Source organism: Eriocheir sinensis, chromosome 45, assembly GCF_024679095.1.
Source record: "Eriocheir sinensis breed Jianghai 21 chromosome 45, ASM2467909v1, whole genome shotgun sequence".
Lineage (NCBI taxonomy): Eukaryota > Metazoa > Arthropoda > Malacostraca > Decapoda > Varunidae > Eriocheir > Eriocheir sinensis.
Genome location: NC_066553.1, coordinates 20,725 through 45,571, shown reverse-complemented (window position 1 = coordinate 45,571; position 24,847 = coordinate 20,725). Strand labels below are relative to the sequence as shown.

General features: G+C 46.0%; 2 protein-coding genes across 7 annotated transcripts in view; one reads left to right on the top strand and one right to left on the bottom strand.

Moving 5' to 3' along the window:
- The first annotated feature begins 1,435 nt into the window (after positions 1-1,435).
- The window catches only part of LOC126980828 (general transcription factor IIH subunit 3-like), a 31,942-nt gene continuing 8,530 nt past the window's right edge, over positions 1,436-24,847 (top strand). Inside the window, exons 1-6 of one of the 2 annotated variants that reach the window (XM_050831107.1) lie at positions 1,436-1,793; positions 2,494-2,695; positions 2,926-3,160; positions 4,649-4,803; positions 5,768-6,031; positions 6,349-6,409. In XM_050831107.1, coding sequence (XP_050687064.1) covers positions 2,495-2,695; positions 2,926-3,160; positions 4,649-4,803; positions 5,768-6,022 — 846 coding nt within the window. In that variant the 5' untranslated portion in view covers positions 1,436-1,793; position 2,494 and the 3' untranslated portion in view covers positions 6,023-6,031; positions 6,349-6,409. Of the gene's footprint in view, positions 1,794-2,493; positions 2,696-2,925; positions 3,161-4,648; positions 4,804-5,767; positions 6,410-24,847 lie in introns of both variants that reach the window. The other variant, XM_050831106.1, reaches the window with a different exon arrangement.
- On the bottom strand, positions 6,563-23,758 carry LOC126980826 (uncharacterized). 5 transcript variants are annotated; one of them, XM_050831100.1, is made up of 4 exons: positions 23,526-23,758; positions 11,725-11,951; positions 10,663-11,115; positions 6,563-9,606 (listed from the first exon to the last, which is right to left on the bottom strand). In XM_050831100.1, the coding sequence occupies exons 2-4, from the start codon at positions 11,910-11,912 to the stop codon at positions 9,027-9,029; spliced, it is 1,221 nt and encodes a 406-aa protein (XP_050687057.1). In that variant the 5' UTR covers positions 11,913-11,951; positions 23,526-23,758; the 3' UTR covers positions 6,563-9,026. The 5 variants fall into 5 exon arrangements, with proteins under 5 accessions (XP_050687057.1, XP_050687056.1, XP_050687059.1 ...); XM_050831099.1 differs by lacking the exon at positions 23,526-23,758 and adding an exon at positions 15,353-15,564; XM_050831102.1 differs by lacking the exon at positions 23,526-23,758 and adding an exon at positions 15,207-15,309.

The window sequence follows — 24,847 nt, the reverse complement described above, 5'->3', positions numbered from 1 at the left end:
CCTTAATGCCTTGGTGGGTGTATAAACTCATTTACAGACAGTAAGGAAAGAATTATATACTGAAAAGTCGATCTCTGTACTTGCTCAGAGCCTCAGACATTAACCAGAAGTGTATAAACTTACAGACAGTAAGGAAAGAATTATATACTGAAAAGTCGATCTCTGTACTTGCTCAGAGCCTCAGACATTAACCAGAGGCAAACATGGACAGTGCTTGGTCATACACACAGTGCCTTCATAATGCCTTGGGTGGTGTACTTTGTAGGGGAGCACAGGAGGGTTGTGTGCCATTCTGTGACATCCAAGTGCCAAGATGATTGTGTGCCCTTGTGTGTGCCCTTCCTGAGGACTTTTAGAGAGAGAGAGAGAGAGAGAGAGAGAGAGAGAGAGAGAGAGCGTTGATTTATTCTTTGAGCGCGTACATTATTTATTCTTTGAGCGCGTACATTATTTATTCTTTGAGCGCGTACATTATTTATTCTTTGAGCGCGTACATTATTTATTCTTTGAGCGCGTACATTATTTATTCTTTGAGCGCGTACATTATTTATTCTTTGAGCGCGTACATTATTTATTCTTTGAGCGCGTACATTATTTATTCTTTGAGCGCGTACATTATTTATTCTTTGAGCGCGTACATTATTTATTCTTTGAGCGCGTACATTAATTATTCTTTGAGCGCGTACATTATTTATTCTTTGAGCGCGTACATTATTTATTCTTTGAGCGCGTACATTATTTATTCTTTCAGCGCGTACATTATTTATTCTTTGAGCGCGTACATTATTTATTATTTCAGCGCGTACATTATTTATTCTTTCAGCGCGTACATTATTTATTCTTTCAGCGCGTACATTATTTATTCTTTGAGCGCGTACATTATTTATTCTTTGAGCGCGTACATTATTTATTCTTTCAGCGCGTACATTATTTATTCTTTGAGCGCGTACATTATTTATTCTTTCAGCGCGTACATTATTTATTCTTTGAGCGCGTACATTATTTATTCTTTGAGCGCGTACATTATTTATTCTTTGAGCGCGTACATTATTTATTCTTTCAGCGCGTACATTATTTATTCTTTCAGCGCGTACATAACATAATAATTAAGTTTTATGTGACAAGTTTGATTAAATACTGTCACTCACTGGGCCATTATAGCTTTAATTAGGCAGAAACTGATAAGGCACTGAGGTGAGTACGACAATCAGCTGGTGTGGCCGCCGGTGTGGGTAGCGGTGCCAGATGCCCTGCTCAGCCTTTCATATTCGCCTATTTTCGACCCAAAACTGCCTCCTCCACCTCAATACTAGGTTCATTAATAGCTATCGTTGAAATGGTTAATTAATGATGTCTTTCTGCAGTGGTTACGTGTCAAAAATCGGAATTACAATGTGCTCAATACGAGGATCTGGCAACGTTGGACCGTCACTGTGGTGTTGGTGTTGTAAGCGACGTCAACACCACGACGCCACTGTCACGCCGCCTCCACCTCCTCCACTAACCACCACCACAACAGCCACCAGCAATCCACACCGCCAGGGCAATAGAGAGCGTGGTCCCATAGCCTAACTAGCCCCATAAAAGCCCCCAAGAAGAAGAAGAAGACGCCATACTGTCACGCCTCCTCCTCGTAGAAGCTCCACTAACCACCACCACAACAGCCACCAGCAACCCACAACGCCAGGGCAATAGAGAGCGTGGTCCCATGGCATAACGAGCGCCCTTAAAGCATTGAAGAAGAAGAAGGCTCCTCCACAACACAAGGACGTCAACACACCAAATTGACACAGGTGAGTCACGTGTCAGTGTTGTCAGCCTCCAACACATCAGAGAATTCCTCCAACATACCATTTGCATCTGCACCATGAACTGTAGGCTGTGTCCAGCGCACACCTGTGGTCGATCCACTTAAAGATTCTGCAATGGACCTTGGGGTTAATGTCGGTTCTTCCTTGAAATTTCACCAGCACATACAGAACATTGTCCAGAGAGCAGGTGGCATGGCTCAAAATCTACTTAAATCTACAGCTAACCGCGATGCTTACTTTCTTGTCCCTATTTATGTGACGCACATTCGGCCTTTACTTGAATATTGTTCATCTGTGTGGAATCTGGGATATATTACTGATCTCAACTTACTTGAGTCAGTGCAGAGACGTTAGACCAGGAACATTAGAGGTATGGAGCATCTAAGTTATTCCCAGAGACTGAAGGCTTTGGACTTGTACTCTGTCCATGGTCGGCCGCTACGACATGACGTGGTTAAGTATTGGCAAATATTTCACGGTTTTTGTGCTATTGCCCCCGAGGATATGTTTGTCAGTCCACCTCTAGGCACCACAAGAGGCAGTACATACATATATATATACCATTTCCCACCCTCCCAGCCACTGCACAATCCTAGTAATAATAATAATAACCCTCTGGCCAGAGTATAATGGAGGAGGACTGCCTAATAATGATAATAATGATGTTGTTAACTGTCCCTAGCATGGCGGAGGAGGGGTGCCTGCTGGTGATGGTTGTGGACATGCACCCACAGCTGGCTGAGCACGACGCACACACCTACTTCAACGCCGTCGTGGCCTTCGCTAACCTCCACCTGGCAGCCAACGCGCGGAACTCCCTCGCTGTGCTGGCCGCCAATCACCTGGAGTCACGGTTCCTCTACCCAGGCTCCAATGAAGATGGGGTTGGTGGTGCTGCTTGTTGCTCAGTCCATGGGTAGTGTTGTGAGCCTAGTGATAGTGTGATGAGGCTTTGGGAGAGAATAAGTCAGGATTAGAGGAAGGAAGGAGCTAAGATAAAGATAGACAAAGGCAGAAGAAAAGGAGAAATGAAAGATAAAGAAGAAAAATATGCAATAACTCCTATAAAGCCTCATGTTCTGCAGCCATTCCTGACCCAAGCGCTTCCCTTCAGATTGGGAGACAGAAGGACGGGCGGCTGGAGATGTTGGGACAAGTGGACCGGGCCATTGAGAGGGGCGTGAGGGCCATGGCTGAGGCGGCCGCTAGCACCCCCACCAACCCTGAGCAGAATGAGTCCCTTCTCTCTGGGGCCATGGGCAGGGGGCTCCTCTACATCAAGCGCAAGGAGACCGAGGAGATCCTGGCCAAGAGGATGCAAGCCAGGCTACTTGTGCTCAAGATATCCTGTGAGTCCTGTGCTTCTGTTGTTTATGAGTATTTTTTTATAAGTCATCCCTCAAATAGTACGGTTTCCAATAGTTCGGTTTCAGCTTTATAGGATTTTTAAGGTTGGTATAATAAGACACTTTCACTTATCACATCAGCTGTTTCTAAAGGTCAAAGAGGGGGTCAGTCAGGTTCTAGTGAGTGTTTCTTTAGCTTCACGGTACAGAGGAAGGGTCAGTCTACCACCTGGGTGATAAAACTACTCCTGGAAATGCCCACAACTCCTATGAATGCCTTGTCAAATATGTGTTCTTGGGAGGCAAAATGTCTTGTTATATGACCCTAAATTTCCTGCTCATTGAGAAATTTAAAAACCCTAAAAAATCTTCTTGGAAAATCCACGTAAAACCAAAATCAAACTATTGGAAACTACTATTTGAGGGACAACTGTATTTATCTTTTTTTTTGGATCTTCGTCTCCTGGGAATCCTATGCAAGTATTTTTTTTTGTCTTTTTTCTTCCCCTTTTCTTTTTTTTCTTCCCCTGTGAGTCCTACACCAATATTGTTTGTCTGTTTTTCTCCCCCTTTTCTTGTTTTTCTTCCTTTTTCTTCCCCTGTGAGTCCTACACCAATATTATTTGTCTGTTTTTCTTCCCCTTTTCTTGTTTTTCTTCCCCTTTTCTTCCCCTGTGAGTCCTACACCAATATTGTTTGTCTGTTTTTCTCCCCCTTTTCTTGTTTTTCTTCCCCTTTTCTTCCCCTGTGAGTCCTATACCAATGTTGTTTGTCTGTTTTTCTTCCCCTTTTCTTCCCCTGTGAGTCCTACGCCAATATTGTTTTGATTAGGTAGTTTTTGTCTCGTCTTTATTTTTGCCCTTGAGGTTCTTCTGTTGCTGTAAGAAAGTAAATCAATAAAAGAAATAGCCAGTTAGTTGTGATGACCCCGAGCTGGAAGGTGGTTTGAAGAGTGGCACGGATTTGATATTTATGTAGTGGTGACTTGCCTGATGGGCGAGCCTCCTATAACTCACTCTGGGGCACCTCTTTGGCTGACTGGATAAGGAGGGGCTCTCCCGTTACGCTGGTCGCGGGTTCGATCCCCGGCGCTGCCAAACCTTTCCTTGTCTGGATTAATTTCTCGTGTGTTGTTACATGTAGAGGTCATGTGGGAGTGTAGGAAAGGCAAATCCTGGCATTTCATTTACTTTTTACTCATCCCAACACAGTCCTACTCTTCTTCCTCCTCCTCCTCCTCTGTTAGCCTGTTATCATTTACTGGAGCCATCAGTTATAATCCTTTAGTACATTTCTGTAGATATAAGAGAACGTAAAGTGACTATGTATATGTAACTCTCTTTTGGCCACCTCTCTGGTTTCTTTTTGTGAGCAGCGAGTAGCGGGCTTTTTTTTTATTGTTGTTTACTTTTTTGTGCCCTTGAGCCATCTTTGTTGTAAAAAAAATTGTGCTAACTTAGATTTCCTCCCTCCTCCTCTCCCCCCCGGCAGCGGACACGGGCAGCCAGTACCTGACCTACATCAACACCTACCTCACGGCCCAGAAGTCCTCGACGCCCGTGGATGTGTGTGTCATAGGGGGCGACTGCGGCCTCCTGCAGCAGGGCGCCGACATCACCGGCGGCACCTACCACTGTGTGCGCCAGGTGAGACACACACACACACACACACACACACACACACACACACACACACACACACACACAAAAAAAAAAGGCATGTATCTATTTGTATGTCTTGAATGCACAACAAATCATACAGGTTACTGGAATGGACTATAGAAGGGATGTATTAGTGTATATATCTATCTATTTTGCGCACTCACCACAAATCATAAGTCTTCATAAAGGGCTATAGGTGAATCATATCTGTGTGTATATTTGTCTTTCTACACACATCAGAAATCATACAAGTCACTGCAGCAGGCTATGCAATATTACTAATGTATCTGTGTTCATATATATCTCACACACACTCCACAGATCATAAAATCTTTAGAAAGGGTTGTAAATAACATCTGTCTGTGTGCCAAAGTCTGTCTGCACACCACAGATCATAGAAGTCTCTGGAATGGCCTTTAACAGATGGTGTTTATCAGTGCCGTACACCCCCCCACAAACCATCAAAACTGACTCCCCATATCATAGAAGTCTCAGGAATGGCCTATAACAGATGGTGTTTATCAGCGCCTCACACCCCCCCCCACAAACCATCAAAACTGACTCCCCATATCATAGAAGTCTCAGGAATGGCCTATAACAGATGGTGTTTATCACCGCCGCACACCCCCCCCCCCAACCCCTCAAACCTGACTCCCCATATCATAGAAGTCTCAGGAATGGCCTATAACAGATGGTGTTTATCAGTGCCATACACCCCCCCCACAAACCATCAAAACTGACTCCCCATAACATAGAAGTCTCAGGAATGGCCTATAACAGATGGTGTTTATCAGTGCCGTACACCCCCCCCACAAACCATCAAAACTGACTCCCCATATCATAGAAGTCTCAGGAATGGCGTATAACAGATGGTGTTTATCAGCGCCTCACACACACCCCACAAACCATCAAAACGGACTCCCCATAACATCCACCTCACAACCCTCAGGTAAACGAGCTTCTCCAGACGCTGCTCCTCATGTACCACTGCGACACAGCCACCCGCCGCAAGCTGAACACCCCCGCCCCGGACACAGTGGACTACCGCGCGGCCTGCTTCTGTCACCGCACGCTTGTGGACATGGCCAGCGTGTGCTCCAACTGCCTCTCTGTTTACTGCAAGGCCGTCCCGCTGTGCACCACCTGCAATGTTATCTTCCAGACGGACCGACCGCTCGTACGCACGGGCAAGAAGAAGAAGTGAAGTGATGAGGTGCGTAGAGGAGGAGGAGAGGTTGAGGAAATGAAGAGAAATAGCTAGAGAATTAGGAGGAAGACAAAAGGAAAGGTATATGAGGTGGAGGAAGGTAGGAGGAATGAAGAGGAGAGAAGGCAAAAAGAACAAAAAAAGGGTAGATAAGGAAAATTAGTAGGAAGAGGAGGAGGAGGAGAGAAAATGCAGGGGAGAGAATATGACAGGAATGAAAACGATTATAGTCAAGCTTTATAATTACTTGGGAGAATATGTTAATCTCGGAGGCAGTAAAACGCTGTGTGTCACTAGTCTGGTTTCTGTTTTCCACACCCCAGAAATGCTGTGCAGCCTCTCCCTGTCATGGAAACACAGGACGTAGGAGGACAGGGATCACAGGTTAGTGGCGCTCAGTGAGGGTTTGTCTTTGCACCGTTTATCTTGCACCATCAGCGCCAGGGAAAGTACCGATTGCAAAGGCTCGTGTAAAAGTCTGAGTCCTTGAAGGGTTGGGTCTTGGAAGGGGTGAGTCCTTGAAGGGTTCGGTCTTGGAAGGGGTGAGTCCTTGAAGGGTTGGGTCTTGGAAGGGGTGAGTCCTTGAAGGGTTGGGTCTTGGAAGGGGTGAGTCCTTGAAGGGTTGGGTCTTGGAAGGGGTGAGTCCTTGAAGGGTTGGGTCTTGGAAGGGGTGAGTCCTTGAAGGGTTGGGTCTTGGAAGGGGTCAACTTTAGCAATGATGATACTTTTTATGAGGTCAAATTTACTAAGTGGAGTGCGTCACAGCCTTAAGGAGATAGACTTTTACAGGAGCACTTTAGTAATTGTTGGTGTCACTGTAAAGCCTCTTGAACCTATTGTGAGAAAAACCTTTACCTCTACAAGTCATTATAATTTACTAAAGTTCCTTGTGCCTGAAGCTGTGAAGGGCTACAAGGCAATGTGTTAAATAAGAAGAGAGTAAGATATCGTTTAAGTATTTCGTATTGTTTCGTCAAATGAGAACTGTCAATCGTTTAAGAAAAGTATTGTTCTATGAAGATTAAATGTGTTTGAAAATAAGACCAAAAATAGTTGATATATATATAATAAATGTTCACTAGGTTATATAGTATGGTTTGACAAATTCTGAATCTTGTCAAATTGAGGTTCACTAAACACAGATGCTTCTCGACTTACGCTGTTCCGACATGCACGTTTTTTTGACTCTGCGACGGTGCGATTATGTTAAAATTTTGTGGAATCTGTGCAGTAGCAGACCCTCTAATTAGCACGCTTATTGTAAATACTTCTTTGAAACACACCCTTGAGCTGACTCCTTCCCACACACACACACACACACACACACACACACACACACACACAAAGAATATCTCCCACCAGTCTCAAATTGATAAATCTCATTGAAATAACACCTCCGTTTTGCTTGACTTTCTTGGGTAGATATCTGGCGTCCAATAGAGGGTCTCCTGTACTGCAAATTTTGATATGTTTTTTAAATATTTTGTTTTGAGAAAGGCTCTGTGATGGGTGATTTTTCCCATCTTTAGGCTGCATATGGTAAGTGATCGCAGCACATTTAAGGCATGGTATGTAGGCTGTCCGATGATGTCCGGTAGGCGTGAATGTGACATGCGATATTTTTACAATGGGGCTTTTCGAGGCAACCCCATGGCAAGCACGTGGAGGAGCATCTGCAGAGGGTTCACCGTGTGTGAGGTGGAGTGTTACAGTGGAGTGCAGTCACCAAGTCTTGTATTCTCAGATGCTTTCAATTCTTACAGCAAGTATTTCCCAAGGCCACAAAGGAGATTAGTCTGGTTCTCAAGAGTGTTTCTCCCATTCATGGTGCAAAAGTGCAGCTCCCTCAAGAAACTCTGACAGTATTAGAGGTTTCAAGTGTAAGGGTTTCAATTTTAAACATGGCCTCATCAAGTCTGACCTTCCTTGTGTGGAAAAAGAGCTCAGTCGTGGTTATTAATTCTTATATGCAGAAACTTTGTTTGCATGTGTATTTTCATTCTGCTGTTTGGATCAGACAAAGAAACAACCTCGTGTGTGGCGCTGTCACACAACAGAGCACAAACACCAACGGTCAAACTCTAGCAGTGTTGAGAAGGCAAAGGAAAGACTTGAAGGTCTTGTGGCTTAACAGGAACTCATTAATATTTATTATTTGGCACATTCTAAGGAATCATGGAAGCATTACAGATCAAGGTCGGATCAAATATTTTTTTTTCATAAATTATTTACATTTCAATAGATTTTCTTTATAAAAAATATATTTCACTTAACCTATATTGTGCAGCGTGGTGCTGAGCTTTGGAAAGACTCTGTTAGGCTTGACTCACAGGTGTGTGACTGATCACTGTCATTCACCATGGCCTGATCATGCAGTAGACTGGTGATCAGCAGCCAGTCGCTTCACTGAATGAACTTGTAACTCAGAAACATCTTTGGGTATGGCTGGAACCTCACAGCTCATCCACACACACCTGGGAGGCGGGGCACAACCTGACTGACACCCGGCACCCACTCACTACCGGGTGGACATGGGGCACGGATAACTGGAGACTGCCCATCCGTCTCCACTATACCCGGGAATTGAACCCGGGATCTCTCGGCTGTGAGGTGAACATACTGACCATCATTCAGTAATGTGAAGCGTGTTCCTCTGCTGCTGTTTATCAAGTTCACGTGTCTACATGCTGGGTGTGTTTCAAGAGCACTGGACTTTGTGGCAGCAGCACAAGGCACTATGAGAATCACAAGGTTTTGCCAGCCTAACACAAGGAGCTGTGTAGTGGTGCGCTGGGCACTGACGGGCAGAAGTGTGCATTGTGTGCTGCCACGTGTCCCAAGACTGTCCCATCACTGAGTCCCTCTTTGGCTTGTAATCCTGCACTGCATCCCAAGACACATTGCAGGTCAGTCAGCGGTCACTTGGTTCCGCACTGAGCATTCAGCAGCGGTACAAATAGGAATAAGGTGGTTTTACAGATCATCGGATGCAGGTGTTGCCTCAGAACGCACCATTGTTGTCCCTGCTGGCACCCAGATCGTCCCTGCTGGTGCCCAGGTCCTGTGTGAGGGTTTGCCTGCTCTGCGTGCTGGATGGAAGGCTCGGGGAGGCACGCGGCAGCTCCAGGCTGTTCCCTTTCCTCTGCCCCCTTTCCAAGCACTCCTCATCAGCCCGTAGTGATTCTTGGCTCCTCCCGCTGCCCAGGCCTTCCTCCGGCCTCTCCTCAAGCCTCAGCAGGTACTTGAGCTCATTCCTGAAGGGTCTGTTGAGCCCGATGTAGAAGGCGATGTGGATGACGTGTTCAAACAGCTGCAGGGAGTTGCCCACCGCCCGCAGCACCTCCTTGGGGTGGTAGGCGGAGCAGCGGTCCGGCTCAGGCCCGGCGTAGCCCGTGATGTAGATCATGATGGGGAGGGTGAAGAGGGCGTAGGAGATGGTGATGGCGATGGTGATGATGATGAGGTTGCGCTCCCCGCTGCCGCCCGGCGTCTGGCTGCCGGCGGGGAGGTTGACGCGGCCCTGCATCACGCCCACCACCAGGCTCGTGTTGAAGAAGATGAGGAGGCAGTTCGGCACCCACCTGGGATAGGAAATGGAGTTGTCATGTTGGCCGGTTATTTGTATTATTTTTTATAGCAAAGAAAGCAACTCAAGGGTGCACATCACAGCAGCCACCATAAATAAAATTCGCCTGTGGCACTAACGGGCGGGGGTCGTCAAAGAGACCCCTCTAGAAAGTCTACCGGCGCTCCGGGCAACACCTAAAAGAAAAAAAGCAAAGGTCGAAAAAGTCTTGCTAAGGTTAGGAGGCCCTGCCATGTTAGCACAGGAAGAGCTTGAACAGTCTGAGAAATGGATGGACACACAAACTCCCACTAATTGAAATGGAGTCTTGGGTTTTCTTTATCATGAGGCATTACTTTCATGCTGTCATTTTTTTTTTTTTTTTACATTTCTGCCTATGGCTGGGGCAGGCTTTCTTTGTGGTGCAGGCAAGTGTTTATAGTGGCGCCATCTTGCTTGGCTCATGCTGCCCCCGGAGCTCATCTTTGATCCTTTCTTTGGAGAGAGAATCATGAGTTCAGCTTGACATGCGATCTTCAAGACAGCATGTGGGTAGTCTTAAGCCCCGTTCACACTGTGCTGACTCTGGGCCACAACTACCCACGACTCTAGGGTACACGAGGCATTAGCTGTTGATGTGAAAGGGTCGGGCATGTCTTGAAAGAGGTCTTGAGACTGTTGCTGAATGCTGCGCTGACATGGTGACGGGAGTCTGGAGTCGTGAGGGTTAGCACGACACGCTGGCAACTAGTCGGCCGAATGTCCCAGACAGTCGGCAAGACACCAAGACCCCAATAAAACCTGCCCCCCTTCTTGGAGCGTGGGAACCAACTTGTCAAATGGAAAAGTCGCTGGGTTGTCGTGGCCCAGAGTCGGCACAGTGTGAATGGGGCTTCAGGCCACTCGGCGGTGACTGAAAAATCCTTGCTGTGGCGGCGGGCGGGACGCGAACCCTCATCATTGTGGACGCGGCGCCGGCACGTTAAGCACTCAGCCACCGCCTCCCCAGATTACTAATATGAATGATGCCTTTGTGCTGGTAATGGCAAACACCCCGAGGCCTTGCACCCACCTGATGAGCAGACCGTAGAAGACGCTGTACACCTTGTGCCACGTGCTGTAGAACATGTACTGGTAGCCGCTGACGACGGCCCAGTGGCCATACTCGCACGCCTCATCCCCGTCAACCGGACTATCGCAGCGCACCTCCGCCTGCACCATATACACGAGGTGGAAGATAACACAAGCCACGGCCGTCACCAGCAGCCTGTTCCTCTTGACATTAGGCTGCTGTTGTATCTTTGGGTAGACCTCGTACATCCAGACGGCGACGAAGCGGTCAAAGGAGAGCCAGACGATGACGTAGAGGCCGAAGGTTTGGCACACCCCGACCAGCGTCCAGCCGAAGTGCGTGAAGTACAGGGCCTCGGCGTAGGAGGAGAAGGTGCAGCCTGTGATGGTGGTGATGACGGGGATGTGGAAGATGCAGACGAGCAGGTCGGACGAGGCCAGCGCGATGAAGTACCTGTGGGGGGGAGGGGGGGGAGGATGGTGTGAGGGGTTGAAGAAGAAGAAGAAACACGAGAAAGGAAGAGATGGATTGGGGTGTGTAAGGAGATTGAAGAAGAAGAAGAGAAGAAAAAAAGAATAGGAGAATAGTTTAACACACACACACACACACACACACACACACACACACACACACACACACACACACACACACACATTCTTCCACTCTTTCTTCTTTTGTCTTTTCTTTTTCTTATTTTGTTCTTGTTCTTTTCTTTTTTTTCTTCTCTTGTTATCATCTACTTATTCGTCTTCTCTTCTCTCCCTCCTCCTCCTCCTCCTCCATCTCTCTACCTCTTTTTTTTTTTTTTTACTTTTATCTCCTTTTCTTCTCCTCTCTTAATTTCCTTTTCATTGTTTTAATTTTCTTATTTGCCCTCTCTCTCTCTCTCTCTCTCTCTCTCTCTCTCTCTCTCTCTCTCTCTCTCTCCTCCTCCTCTTCATTCTTCTCTTCTCCCCCCCCCTCATTTTTCTTCTGTTTCTCCTCCTCTGCTGTTGTTTGTTCTTCATTTGTGTTCATTTGTGTTCCTCCACCGCCCCCCTCACCCCCCACACACACACTCACCAGTTGACCCTCGTGGAGCGCAGGTTGGGTCGCGTCAGTACCAAGAGGCAGAGGGCGTTAGCGGCGAGCCCCAAGAACACGAGCAGCGGCAACACCACGCGGTACACGGCTTGGTGAACCCCGTCGACCTCTTGCGCGCCGCCGACCAACTCCGCGCCCATAACGCCCTTTCCGTCAGAGTGATGCATGGTGTAGGTTACGGGAAGTCACCGCCGCGCCGTCCCGTGCTGGAGGAGGGAAAAGAAGAATGAGGAGGAGAAGGAGAAAGGGTGAAGATGAAGAGGAAGAGAAGATGAGGAGGAGGAGAAAGTTAAAGAAAATATGGGAGATGAAGAAGAGGAAGAAGAAAAGAACGAGAAGGAAGAAGAATATGGAGATGGAAGAAAAGAGGTCAAAATTTTCATGTATTTCGAATCTTATATTCTTAAACGAAGATGAGGAGGAGGAGGAGAAAGTGAATGAAAATATGGGAGATGAAGAAGAGGAAGAAGAAAAGAACGAGAAGGAAGAAGAATAAGGAGGAGGAGGAAGAAAAGAGGTCAAAATTATCATGTATTTCGAAGCTTACATTCTTAAACGAAGATGAGGAGGAGGAGGAGAAAGTGAATGAAAATATGGGAGATGAAGAAGAAGAAGAAGAAAAGAACGAGAAGGAAGAAGAATAAGGAGGAGGAGGAAGAAAAGAGGTCAAAATTTTCAAGCATTTCGGAGCTTCTATTCTTAAACGAAGATGAGGAAGAGGAGGAGAAAGTGAAAGAAAATATAGTTGAGGAAAGGAAGAAGAAAAGAACGAGGAGGAAGAAGAGAAGAAGAATGAGGAGGAGGGAGGAGGAGGTGGAAGAAAAGAGGTCAAAATTTTCAAGCATTTCGGAGCTTCTATTCTTAAACGTATCGAATCCCCATTGCGACTATTTCCCAAAGCCACAGAGAAGACTAACCGGGCTGTCTTGGGTGATGTAACCGTTCATGGCGCAGAGGCCTTGTAAAACTATCACTAACGTCATAAAACCGCCCTTGAAAACCCCAGCAACAACTTCCTCGAAAGGCTTTCCTAACAGGCGAACGGACGGGCGGATACGTTTAAGAATATTGGGTTTAGAGAGAACGTTCGGAAACACACAGAGAGGAATGAAAAGACAAATAAAGAAGCGTGGGTATAAGATTAAGGGACAGGAAGCGAGCGGCCATCAGAGGGCAGACAAAGGATGAGGATATAGTTGTTTTAAGACTTAGAGAGAGAGCGCTTAGAAACACACAAAGAGGAATGGAGAGAGAGAAAAGGATTAATAAATTGAGTATAAGATTAAGTTACAGGAAGCGAGCGGCCATCAGAGGGCAGACAAAGGATGAGGATATAGTTGCTTAGAAACACACAAAGAGGAATGGAGAGAGAGAAAAAGATAAATAAGTTGAGTATTAAGTTACAGGAAGCGACAGACAGAGGATGAAGATAGGAAGGTTTTAGTGACGACGAAGAACAAGAGAGGTGGACTTTTTTTTTTTTACAGCAAGTAAGTCAGGTCGAGGTCAAAAATCATAAACAGCAACATAAAAAGCCCGCGAAAAGAGAACGACAGGTCAGAAGAGAGGTCAATTTCGGTCAGGTCATATCACACAGAACTGATAACACATAGATGACCAGAATAATAGAGTGACAACCTGGGAATTTGCATAAGTCAGGGCAGACAGAGAGATGGAAGTTAGAGCATTTGCCGGGGCAGGATGGCGCACACTAACATCAGACAAAGAGAAATGGAGATGGTGATAGGAAAAGACTTTGACCCCATATCCTCAAACACTTAGGGGCTTACACACCCACATTTGACAAGGCTTTCGTAGAGGTTGTGTTAGTGTTTCCAATGGGTAGTGTTGTGAGCCTAGTGATGGTTTGACAAGGCTTTCGTAGAGGTTGTGTTAGTATTTCCAATGGGTAGTGTTGTGAGCCTAGTGATAGTTTGACAAGGATTTCTTAGAGGTTGTGTTAGTGTTTCCAATGGGTAGTGTTGTGAGCCTGGTGATAGTTTGACAAGGCTTTCGTAGAGGTTGTGTTAGTATTTCCAATGGGTAGTGTTGTGAGCCTAGTGATAGTCTGACAAGGCTTTCGTAGAGGTTGTGTTAGTATTTCCAATGGGTAGTGTTATGAGCCTAGTGATAGTTTGATAAGGCTTTCGTAGAGGTTGTGTTAGTATTTCCAATGGGTAGTGTTATGAGCCTTGTGATAGTCTGACAAGGATTTCGTAGAGGTTGTGTTAGTATTTCCAATGGGTAGTGTTATGAGCCTTGTGATAGTCTGACAAGGCTTTCGTAGAGGTTGTGTTAGTATTTCCAATGGGTAGTGTTATGAGCCTTGTGATAGTCTGACAAGGCTTTCGTAGAGGTTGTGTTAGTATTTCCAATGGGTAGTGTTGTGAGCCTAGTGATAGTCTGACAAGGCTTTCGTAGAGGTTGTGTTAGTATTTCCATGGGTAGTGTTGTGAGCCTAGTGATAGTTTGACAAGGCTTTCGTAGAGGTTCTGTTAGTATTTCCAATGGGTAGTGTTGTGAGCCTAGTTATAGTTTGACAAGGCTTTCGTAGAGGTTGTGTTAGTAATGGGTAGTGTTGTGAGTGTAGTGATAGTTTGACAAGGCTTTCGTAGAGGTTATGTTAGTATTTCCAATGGGTAGTGTTATGAGCCTAGTGATAGTTTGACAAAGCTTTCGTAGAGGTTGTGTTAGTATTTCCATGGGCAGTTTTATGAGCCTTGTGATAGTCTGACAAGGCCTCTGGACCATGAACGTAAAAAAACACTCTTGAAAACCCGACTAATCTCCTTTGTGGGCTTGAGAAAGAACTGATGTGAGAGTCTAAAGCGTCTGAAAATACAGATTTATGTCTTGCAATGGACCTAGTAACGCCTGAAGAAGAAAAAGTAGAAAAAGAAGTAGAAGGATGATGATGATGATGATGATAACTGGTATGCGACCGGTATTCGAACATAGGAGTGGTTCATTCACAAACACCTTTTCCAACTCCCATTCACACTCACCTATTTCTATCCCACACTGCTTCTGGCTTTACTCAGTAGGCCACAAAGTCTGGCGCTGTCAACAAGAGATAAACACTTGCCGGGGTTTCCAAGATGCTGGTGGCACGCTCTCCTATACTAATCAATCTATTTTTCCAACTCCCATTCACACTCACCTATTTCTGTCCCACACTGCTTCTGGCTTTACTCAGTAGGCCACAAAGTCTGGCGCTGTCAACAAGAGATAAACACTTACTGGGGTTTCCAAGATGCTGCTGGCACGCTTTCTTATACTAACTAATCTCTTTTACGAACTCCCATTCACACTCACCTATTTCTGTCCCTCACTGCTTCTGGCTTTACTTAATAGGCCACAAAGTCTGTCTTCAAAGCGCTATCAACAGGGGTTTCCAAGATGCTGGTGGCACGCTCTCCTATACTAACCAATCTCTTTTACGAACTCCCATTCACACTCACCTATTTCTGTCCCACACTGCTTCTGGCTTTACTCAATAGGCCACAAAGTCTGTCCTCAAAGCGCTATCAACAGGGGTTTCCAAGATGCTGGTGGCACGCTTTCCTATACTTACCAATCTTTTTTACGAACTCCCATTCACACTCACCTATTTCTGTCCCACACTGCTTCTGGCTTTACTCAATAGGCCACAAAGTCTGTCCTCAAAGCGCTGTCATCACTTGCTGGGGTTTCCAAGATGCTCCTGGCACGCTCTCACACGAAGTAACTAATTTATCATCACCACCACCACCACCACCACCAGCAGCAGTCCAGCTCACTCGCCTCCTCGCCTCACTCTGTCTGTCTTGAGGTTTTGTTTTTTCTGCGGATGTGACGCCTCGACCACCAGTTGCCTCATCACCTTCTCGTTAGGACGTGACGTATGCCGACTTGTGCGCACGTCAGGACAAGAAGCGTCTATAATGAGGGTTCCTGCGCTGGTTTTCCTAATAGTTGTTTGTTACATACACCCATATAAGGTCTGATTCCAGTGCCTTTCTCCTTCCTATTGCAATGTTCTTCTCCATTCACACCCCTTCCATTTCCATCCTCCATTCACACCCCTTCCATTTCCATCCTCCATTCACACCCCTTCCATTTCCTTACTCCATTCACACACACTCTTTCCTTCCAGTAGATTAAGACTATATAGAGAGAAAGTTAAGAAGCAATACTAAGGAAAACGGGAAGGTATTCGAGTATAACATGGAGGTACAGGCATCGTGCATTGCGGCTTATGAAACAGACAAAAGTTAAAGATATTCTAATAACGATGAAGTACAAGAAATGGACTCGGGCAGGTCATGTCATATGTAGAACGGATAACAGAATAACCGATAGACAATGAGAGTAACAGAGTGGCAGCCCAGGAATTATACAAGACAGGATGATCAGAAAACGAAGAGGAAACACGAAAAAGTGGAGCACATACGTTTAACTGATAACAGAGAACCAGAGTAACAGCGTGGCAGCCCAGGAATTATACAAGACAGGATGATCAGAAAACGAAGAGGAAATACGAAAAAGTGGAGCACATACGTTTAACTGATAACAGAGAACCAGAGTAACAGCGTGGCAGCCCAAGAGACATATAAGCGAGGGCAGACAGAGAACCAGAAGGATATATTTACAGAAAAAAACAGAGCATATGTCAGGGCAGGATGGAGTACACTAACACCAAGCAAAGAAGTGAAGGACGTTAGGGGAGCGCTTTGTCCTACAGTGAACTAGTAATAGATGATAATGATGATGACTCGTACTTATATATACATCCGCGGCCCGAGCAATGAGGGGGGGGGAGGATATGCACGATTTCCAATTCTAAGTTTCAATATCTTCAATTTTTTATCCCCCCTGCTGGTAAACTCCGGGCCAGCCTTCCTTTGTCTGTATATCCTCCTGCCTATGACTCGACCTCCTTCAAGAGAGGAGTGCCAAGATGCCTCTCCTCCCGAAATTGACCTCTCTTTTGGCCTCTTATTCTGCCCCGTTCTCGACCTTTTCTGTTGCTTTTGTGTTGTGTTGCCCCTGAGCTGTCTCCCATGCTGTAGAAAAAAAAAATAGATTGGATGAAAAAGAATACAAGAAAATGACGAAATAAACAGAAGTAACTGACGATGAAGTACATTAAGAACGAGTCGATAAAAGTGTTAAAGAAAAGCTCCACAAAATACATATAAGACAGCTCAGAGGGTGTGGCTGTGGGTGCGCCTTTAGGAAAACTTCTAGACTCGGGAAAAAGGAAACAGGTGCAGGATACGGGAGGAGAGAGCCGAGGTCCATCGTCTTAACGCATCGAGCTCACTACGTCTATTTCCCAAGGCCACGGAGAAGATTAACCGGGTTTTTCATGGGTGATTTTTCCGCTCAAGGTGCAGAAGTCGTGTAAATATATAACCGGGAACACAAAACAGACCATGGAAATCTGTTACTTCTACGAGAGGCTCTTCAGACAGTTATCACGATACGTTTAATTAACAATACGGGGTTTAGATGTGTATTCTCAGCTGCTTTGGTTCTCGTGTATTCTCAGCTGCTTTGGTTCTCACAACAAATACAAAGGTTATTCAAGGGAGATTGGTCGGGTTCTCATTAGTGCTATTCACGTTCTATTCACAGAAGCCTTGGCAAACTAATACTAGGCTCGTAAAACTACTAGGTTGTTGCTTCGGTAAATACTACATACTGCATATCACACAGTATCGTACTCAGCAGGTTGAAAGTGTTCGTTCCTGGCCCATAATTCTGCCATCCTTGCCCCGTATTCCCAAACATACACATTTGATAAGGCTTTCGTAGAGGTTGTGGGCATTTCCATGGGTAGTTTCATGAGCCTAGTGATAGTTTGACATTGTGATTCCCACTCAAAATTACCCTAACTGGCCCCAAAGAAACTTAACCTAACCTAACCTGCCCTCTTTAACCCGGTAGCAGCGACGGGCCAAATTTGTGGCTTTACCGTGTAGCAGTGACGGACCAAATTTTCGCCATGATATAAACCCCCAAAAATAGATGATACATAAACTGATCACAAATGCGTTGATATATATTATGAAATGGTTTGCGTGAGTGATGTTTTTTTCTAATTTTTCTCGCTTAGAGGGGCCTTTAAGAAACATGATCCCAGCAGCTACCGGGAAGGGAAATACGCCTCCCTCCTTTCCTAAGCGTTCCCTTCATTCATGACACCAGCAAGGATGAGAGGCGGTGACATCAGCTTCAGAAAACAAAGACATTCACCAGAGCAAGGAGTGGGGGCGCCCAAGCCACATCCGCTCCTTGCTTTCTCACCCTGATTTTGTCGCCTCTAACGTGCGTGTGTGTGTGTGCCTCTGTGAAGGTACGGTCAAGTTAGGGGCACATACGGTATTACTGCGCATGGCCTCAGAGCTTATCTCCGTCTCATTGGCTCCGTGTACGTGCCGTAGAGACGGAGAGAGAGAGAGAGAGAGACACACACACACACACACACACACACACACACACACACACACACACACACACACAGAATGGCAGTGAACGAGGCTCTTCCGGTGCTTAGACGGACAACAGAATAATGGCCATAAAGTACATATCAATGACGCCCTGCCGCCAGACTCCATAACACAGCATCATACACAGCGGGTTGAGAGTGTCGGCTCCTGGCCCATAATTCTGTCACCTTTGTCCCGTATGCCCAAACTTTTCGGGGCCCAAGGACACAGACATGCGATAAGGCTTTCGTGGAGGTTATGAGCATTTCCATGGGTAGTTTTATGAGCCTAGTAATAGTCTGACAAGGCTTTTGCACTTTGAACTTAAAAAAAACCCACTCATGAGAACCAGACTTATCTTCTTTGTGGGCTTTGTGAATAATTGTTGAGAGACCCGAAGCATTCCTTGGCCTATAATCTCAAGCATTTCGAGGTTCACACACGCACATTCGATAAGGCTTTCGTGGAGGTTGTGGGCATTTCCATGGGTAGTTTTGCGAGCCTAGTGATAGTCTGACAAGGCTTTTGCACTTTGAACTTTAAAAAAAAACCACTCATGAGAACCAGACTTATATCCTTGTGAGCTTTGTGAATAATTGTTGAGAGACCCGAAGCGTTCCTTGGTCTATAATCTCAAGCATTTCGGGGGTCACACACGCACATTCGATAAGTCTTTCGTGGAGGTTATGAGCATTTCCATGGGTAGTTTTACGAGCCTAGTAATAGTCTGACAAGGGTTCTGCACTATGGATTTTTTTTTACAGCAAAGGAGACAGCACAAGGGCACACAAAAAAAGGAAACAATAAAAAGAAAAAGCCTGCTACTCGCTGCTCCTGTAGAGAATCCGAAGAGGTGGCCGAAAGGGCAGTCAGTTACGTGAGAAAAACACTCACTAAAACCAGACTAACCTCATTTATGACCTTTGAAAATAGTTGCTAAAAGCTCCCAAAGCGCCTTAGAACACTGTCCCATTGAGCTCATTCACTTGCACAGACGCACTCACACCCATGCAAAAAAAGTCCTCAAGAAGCTTCCCTCCCGTATCATATGTTCAGGATATTTTTGAACCCTTTCCGTCAAGCGCCTTAGGAATACGGGCCTGTAGGAGGGACATGCTTGCACGCACTAGAATCTAATCCGTCCAATCATGTTCTTTATAGTGATTAGATAAAGGCTAATCCCTCTTTAGGCGGCTCCTTGCATGAACCTCTGCTGAGTGTCAACAATGCTTGCCGCGGCGTCCTTACTTAGAATGATATAGTGAACAGCCTTGACTTGGCGCTCGTCTGACCTCGTATGAACGGTGGAGGCCTCAGGAGACACGGAAGGAGAGAGAGAGAGAGAGAGAGAGAGAGAGAGAGAGAGAGAGAGAGAGAGAGAGAGAGAGAGAGAGAGTGTGTGTGTGTGTATAACCATCATTCTTATAGTGTGAGATATTTTACTTAACAAGCGAAAGAAGTTATTGAGATTTTACTTTTGTTATTATTGTGATCTAAACCTTGATGAATATATTTTTTGTGTATTCTCTCTCTCTCTCTCTCTCTCTCTCTCTCTCTCTCTCTCTCTCTCTCTCACGACCACATAACGGAAATTTCACGAATCATTTCTCGGTAAACTTCATTAACACAGATAACGACTTTCCTTCCTCTCGTCCAGCGCGCGCCCTTGTGTGTGTGTGTATGTGTGTGTGTGTGTGTGTGTGTGTGTGTGTTTACCTAGTTGTGGTATGCAGGATATGGGGGAGCCTGGTCGGTAACTTATCAGACTATTTCCCTTTGTGTGTGTGTGTGTGTGTGTGTTTACCTAGTGGTGTACAGGATATGGGGGAGGCTGGAGGGTAAGTTATCAGACTATTTCCCTAAGGCTTATTTATATATGGCATAGCAATGGACGTAAGGCGAAAAAATAGACGGTTTCAATCTACTACACATCCATAGCTTGATGGCCCTGGTGGTACTCTGATCCTTCTTCTGTACCGTGAACCTAAAATAGCATTCACGAGGACCCGATTGACCTCCGTTTTGGCCTTTGGAAAGAGTTGATGTGAGAAGGAAGCGTCTGGGAGTGGCCGTGGTCTCTTCTTACACGGGGAAACTTTGTGAGCGCGACGCCGGATAGAACGTCCACTGGATAACAGTGTCATTCATATTCATTCAGAGTATAACGTACCCTTCATCTTGGAACCTTTATCAGACTCGTGTGTGGTGTTCGAAGAAGCTACTTTGATAACCCGCCGGATGGGTATAATTATAATCTTTTTTCCTGATGTCCTCACTCCGCGGCTCCGACGGGTTGGTTATCGGGAAAAGGCGCTCGTTAAGAATCTCGGGGAATTCTTAAACATTTCTGCGACCAAGCACACATATTTGACAAGGCTTTCGTAGGGGTTTTGGGCACTTCCAGGGATAGTTTTATGATCCTGGTGGTAGTCTGACTCTTCTGGTTTAGCGGCTCACTCACTAAGAATCTCGGGGGAATTTTTAAACACTTCAGCGACCAAGCACACATATTTGACAAGGCTTTCGTAGGGGTTTCAGGCACTTCCAGGGGGTAGTTTTATGATCCCGGTGGTAGTCTGACTCTTCTGGTTTAGCGGCTCACTCACTAAGAATCTCGGGGGAATTTTTAAACACTTCAGCGACCAAGCACACATATATTTGACAAGGCTTCCGTAGGGGTTTTGGGCACTTCCAGGGGGTAGTTTTATGATCCTGGTGGTAGTCTGACTCTTCTGGTTTAGCGGCTCACTCACTAAGAATCTCGGGGGAATTTTTAAACACTTCAGCGACCAAGCACACATATATTTGACAAGGTTTTCGTAGGGGTTTCAGGCACTTCCAGGGATAGTTTTATGATCCTGGTGGTAGTCTGACTCTTCTGGTTTAGCGGCTCACTCGCTAAGAACCTCGGGGCCATATTTTTAAACACTTCAGTAACCAAGCGCACATATATTTGACAAGGCTTTCGTAGGGGTTTCGGGCACTTCCAGGGGGTAGTTTTTATCATCCTGGTGGTAGTCTGACTCTTCTGGTTTAGCGGCTCACTCACTAAGAACCTCGGGGCCATATTCTTAAACACTTCAGTGACCAAGCACATATATTTGACAAGGCTTTCGTAGGGGTTTTGGGCACTTCCAGGGGGTAGTTTTATCATCCTGGTGGTAGTCTGACTCTTCTGGTTTAGCGGCTCACTCGCTAAGAACCTCGGGGCCATATTCTTAAACACTTCAGTGACCAACTGTGAGAACACACGCTCCCTTTTCAGTTTCTTGTGTAAACTGGGATCCGTTGATGCGAAAAATCCAAAGTAAGCGCATCAAAGTTGTCCGTTGCATACGAGGATGATCTGGATAAAAAACTTGGTGCTGAACTCGTGCAGGCGCGGTCTTCGTCACTCCTTTGCTGGACGGTGATGGCAAGGCAGGGGAAGCACATTTTCTCTGCTCACTGTTGATTAATAAGAAAGTTGCGGAAACGTCTCCAAAGCCTGTATTGTTAAACGTCTCGGCGCCTTAGTTCGCCTGTTTAAAAAGCCTCTCGGAGAAGTTGCTGGGATTTCTATGGACTATTTTGTGATCCTAGTGATAGTTTTACACGACCTCTGTACCTTGAACGGGAAAATCACTCATGAAAACCCGGTTAACCTTCTCTGTGGCCTTGGGAAATAGTCATAGTGGGAGCCAAACACGTTTAGGAATATGGACCTAGCAAGTGTCGAGGCAATACTACAGACGTCCCCCTTGGTGCTCCTGGCCACGAGGTGCTCTGGGGAACGTTAATTCACTCAAGTTTATCAAGGACAGGCTCCGTGCCCCACTGCGTCATGACAGGCCCAGTCCCCCGCCCTGAGGAGCAATGAACACGGTATATTCCTGGAGAGGTTGACTTCCGCAAATTCATACAAGGCTCGTGAAGTGCCTCGTCTGTCTGCACATATAATTACTCCCTGTGAATGATAATGACTCACCTGCTTACTCACTCACATTCTCTCTCTCTCTCTCTCTCTCTCTCTCTCTCTCTCTCTCTCTCTCTCTCTCTCTCTCTCTCTCTCTCTCTCTCGTAACCGAACACTATAATTATACGATAAGAGCGTAATAAGGCCACGCCCGGTGAGTGTGTGGCGCCAATACCTTAACGTGTGGCTGTGAGTGGACGTCTGGGCCAATTCTTAAGCATTCCGGCACCCTAGTATAGTACATATGTGACAAGGCTTTTTATAGGAGTTTTGGGCATTTCCAGGGGTAGTTGTATAACCCAGATGGTCACTTTCAGCACTTGCTTCAATCTGTGCTCTCAGGTGCTTAAAGTGATTCCCTTGGCCCAGTCTTGTCCCGTGCATCCTTATTTCTGAAGCTGGCTCCTCCGCTGGTCCCTCACACACAGTTTTCCGTCTTCACCTTGTTCCCTCGCTTTCCTCTACATTCCCTTGCCTCAGTCTATGCTCTCAGGTGCTTAAAGTGGTTCCCTTGGCCCAGTCTTGTCCCGTGCATCCTTATTTCTGAAGCTGCTAATTCCACTGGTCTCTCGGGTACTATATTATGTACTTTCCCGTCTTGACTCTGTTCACTCGCTTTCCTCTACATTCCCTTGCCTCAGTCTATGCTCTCAGGTGCTTAAAGTGGTTCCCTTGGCCCAGTCTTGTCCCGTGCATCCTTATTTCTGAAGCTGCTAATTCCACTGGTCACTCGGGCATTATATATGTACTTTCCCGTCTCACTCTGTTCCCTCGCTTTCCTCTACATTCCCTTGCCTCAGTCTGTGCTCTCAGATGCTTAAAGTGACTCCCTTGGCCCAGTCTTGTCCCGTGCATCCTTATTTCTGAAGCTGCTAATTCCACTGGTCTCTCGGGTACTATATATGTACTTTCCCGTCTTGACTCTGTTCACTCGCATGCCTCTACATTTCTTAGCCTGTCTCCATCTCTCCAGTTTCCGCCTGACTCATGTTTCGTTTCACCATGCAGAGCGACTTTTCCGGCATACAGCTTACACCACGGGGCTTCCTCCCTTATATTTGTCCAGTTGGAGTCGTGCATTGCCACTCTAAGTAGATTTTAAACACATCATGATTCCTTTCTCATGGCACAACCTCATCTTTTAGCACCATCCTAACATCCCCCTATAAAACAACCAGCCGAGGAGAACACTATCTGGACCACAGGAAACACATCATTCTTTCCTTCTCATGTCACAACCTCACCTCCTAAGACTATTCTAACGCCCTCTATAACAACAACAAATCTATCTAGCTAACTATCTGGGCCACTGCAGGGAAAGCTTGATGGCTACTGTGCTGCATTGGGCCTACCTTGACGGGGCTGTGACGGGGCGGGACGGGCTGAGACGGGGCAGGAGTGTTGGTTTGACGGGGCGAGGTTAGGGGTGGCTGGGCGATATAGGACAGGAACGGAGTGAGTGAGTGTGTGTGATTGATGGGCGGGCCGACAGGTGTGTGTGTGTGTGTGTGTGTGAGAGGGCAGGGTTCAGGTTCGGGGACGTGAGGGACAGGGCGGCGAGGCTGTGATATATGTATGACTCACAGAGGTGTAATGATGTGTGTGTGTGTGTGTGTGTGTGTGTGTGTGTGTGTGTGTGTGTGTCCTTCCTGTTGCTGGTTGACCCTCCCCCCCCCCTTTCCCACACACACACACATCCGCTCACATCTCCCCTCTTCCCTCATCTCCCCCTCCTCCCTCTCCTTCCCTACCCGCGTTACCCCATCTCGGTGATAGCGCTAAACGGCCTCGCTGCGGGACGTGGGGCCGGGATTGAGATACTACGCGCGGGGTTATAGATAATGTGTGATAATGTGTAACCCGTTTCCTTTCGTAGTCGTTGATAAAGAATGCTAGTTATTTATAGTGCAACAGTTTCTCTCGCATGCTGGGGAAGGAAAAGGAAGATCAGAGGATGGGAAACGTATTGAATTGATGATTGTATTTGCTTTATTGTGATTTTACGGAACACGAGGAGTTATTTAATGAACTTAGAGACTCAAATGATAGTATATGATAGTTATTTAGAGTATAGTTTTTTCTCGTATGCAGAGTGGAAGGAAAAGGAAGATCAGAGCATGGGAAACGAATTAAATTGATGATTGTATTTGCTTTATTGTGATTTTACGGACCACGAGGAGTTATATAATGAACTTAGTGATATGATTTTCCTCTCGTACTCAATGATAGTATATGGTAGTTATTTAGAGTATAGTTTCCCTCGTATGCAGAGTGGAAGGGTTAGGAAGGAAAGTGAAGGGACTGGCTGGGAGAAATACTGTAATAGGTGGCGGTCTGGAAAATGGGGCAGCAAAGTTAATGGGGAATGGTTAATAGACACCTCTCTCCTCCTTACTCATAATGGTCCCTCACTCATCCTACATACTCCTTACTCTCTTATCCTTCTTACTCCTTACTCATGAATATCCCTCTTTTTCTTCTTAAGTAACAGAACGCATTGAAAAACTTAATGATTCTATTTTTTCTTTGCTCTTTTGCAGTTGTATAAAAATCAGTATTTGTATATTTTGGGAAACGTCTTTAAACTTTAGGAAAATGTGAATGCTGTAATATCGTCAGTTGTAGGTTATATTGGTCCCCCAATGAAACAACCCTTTGATGATTTATTCCTTTG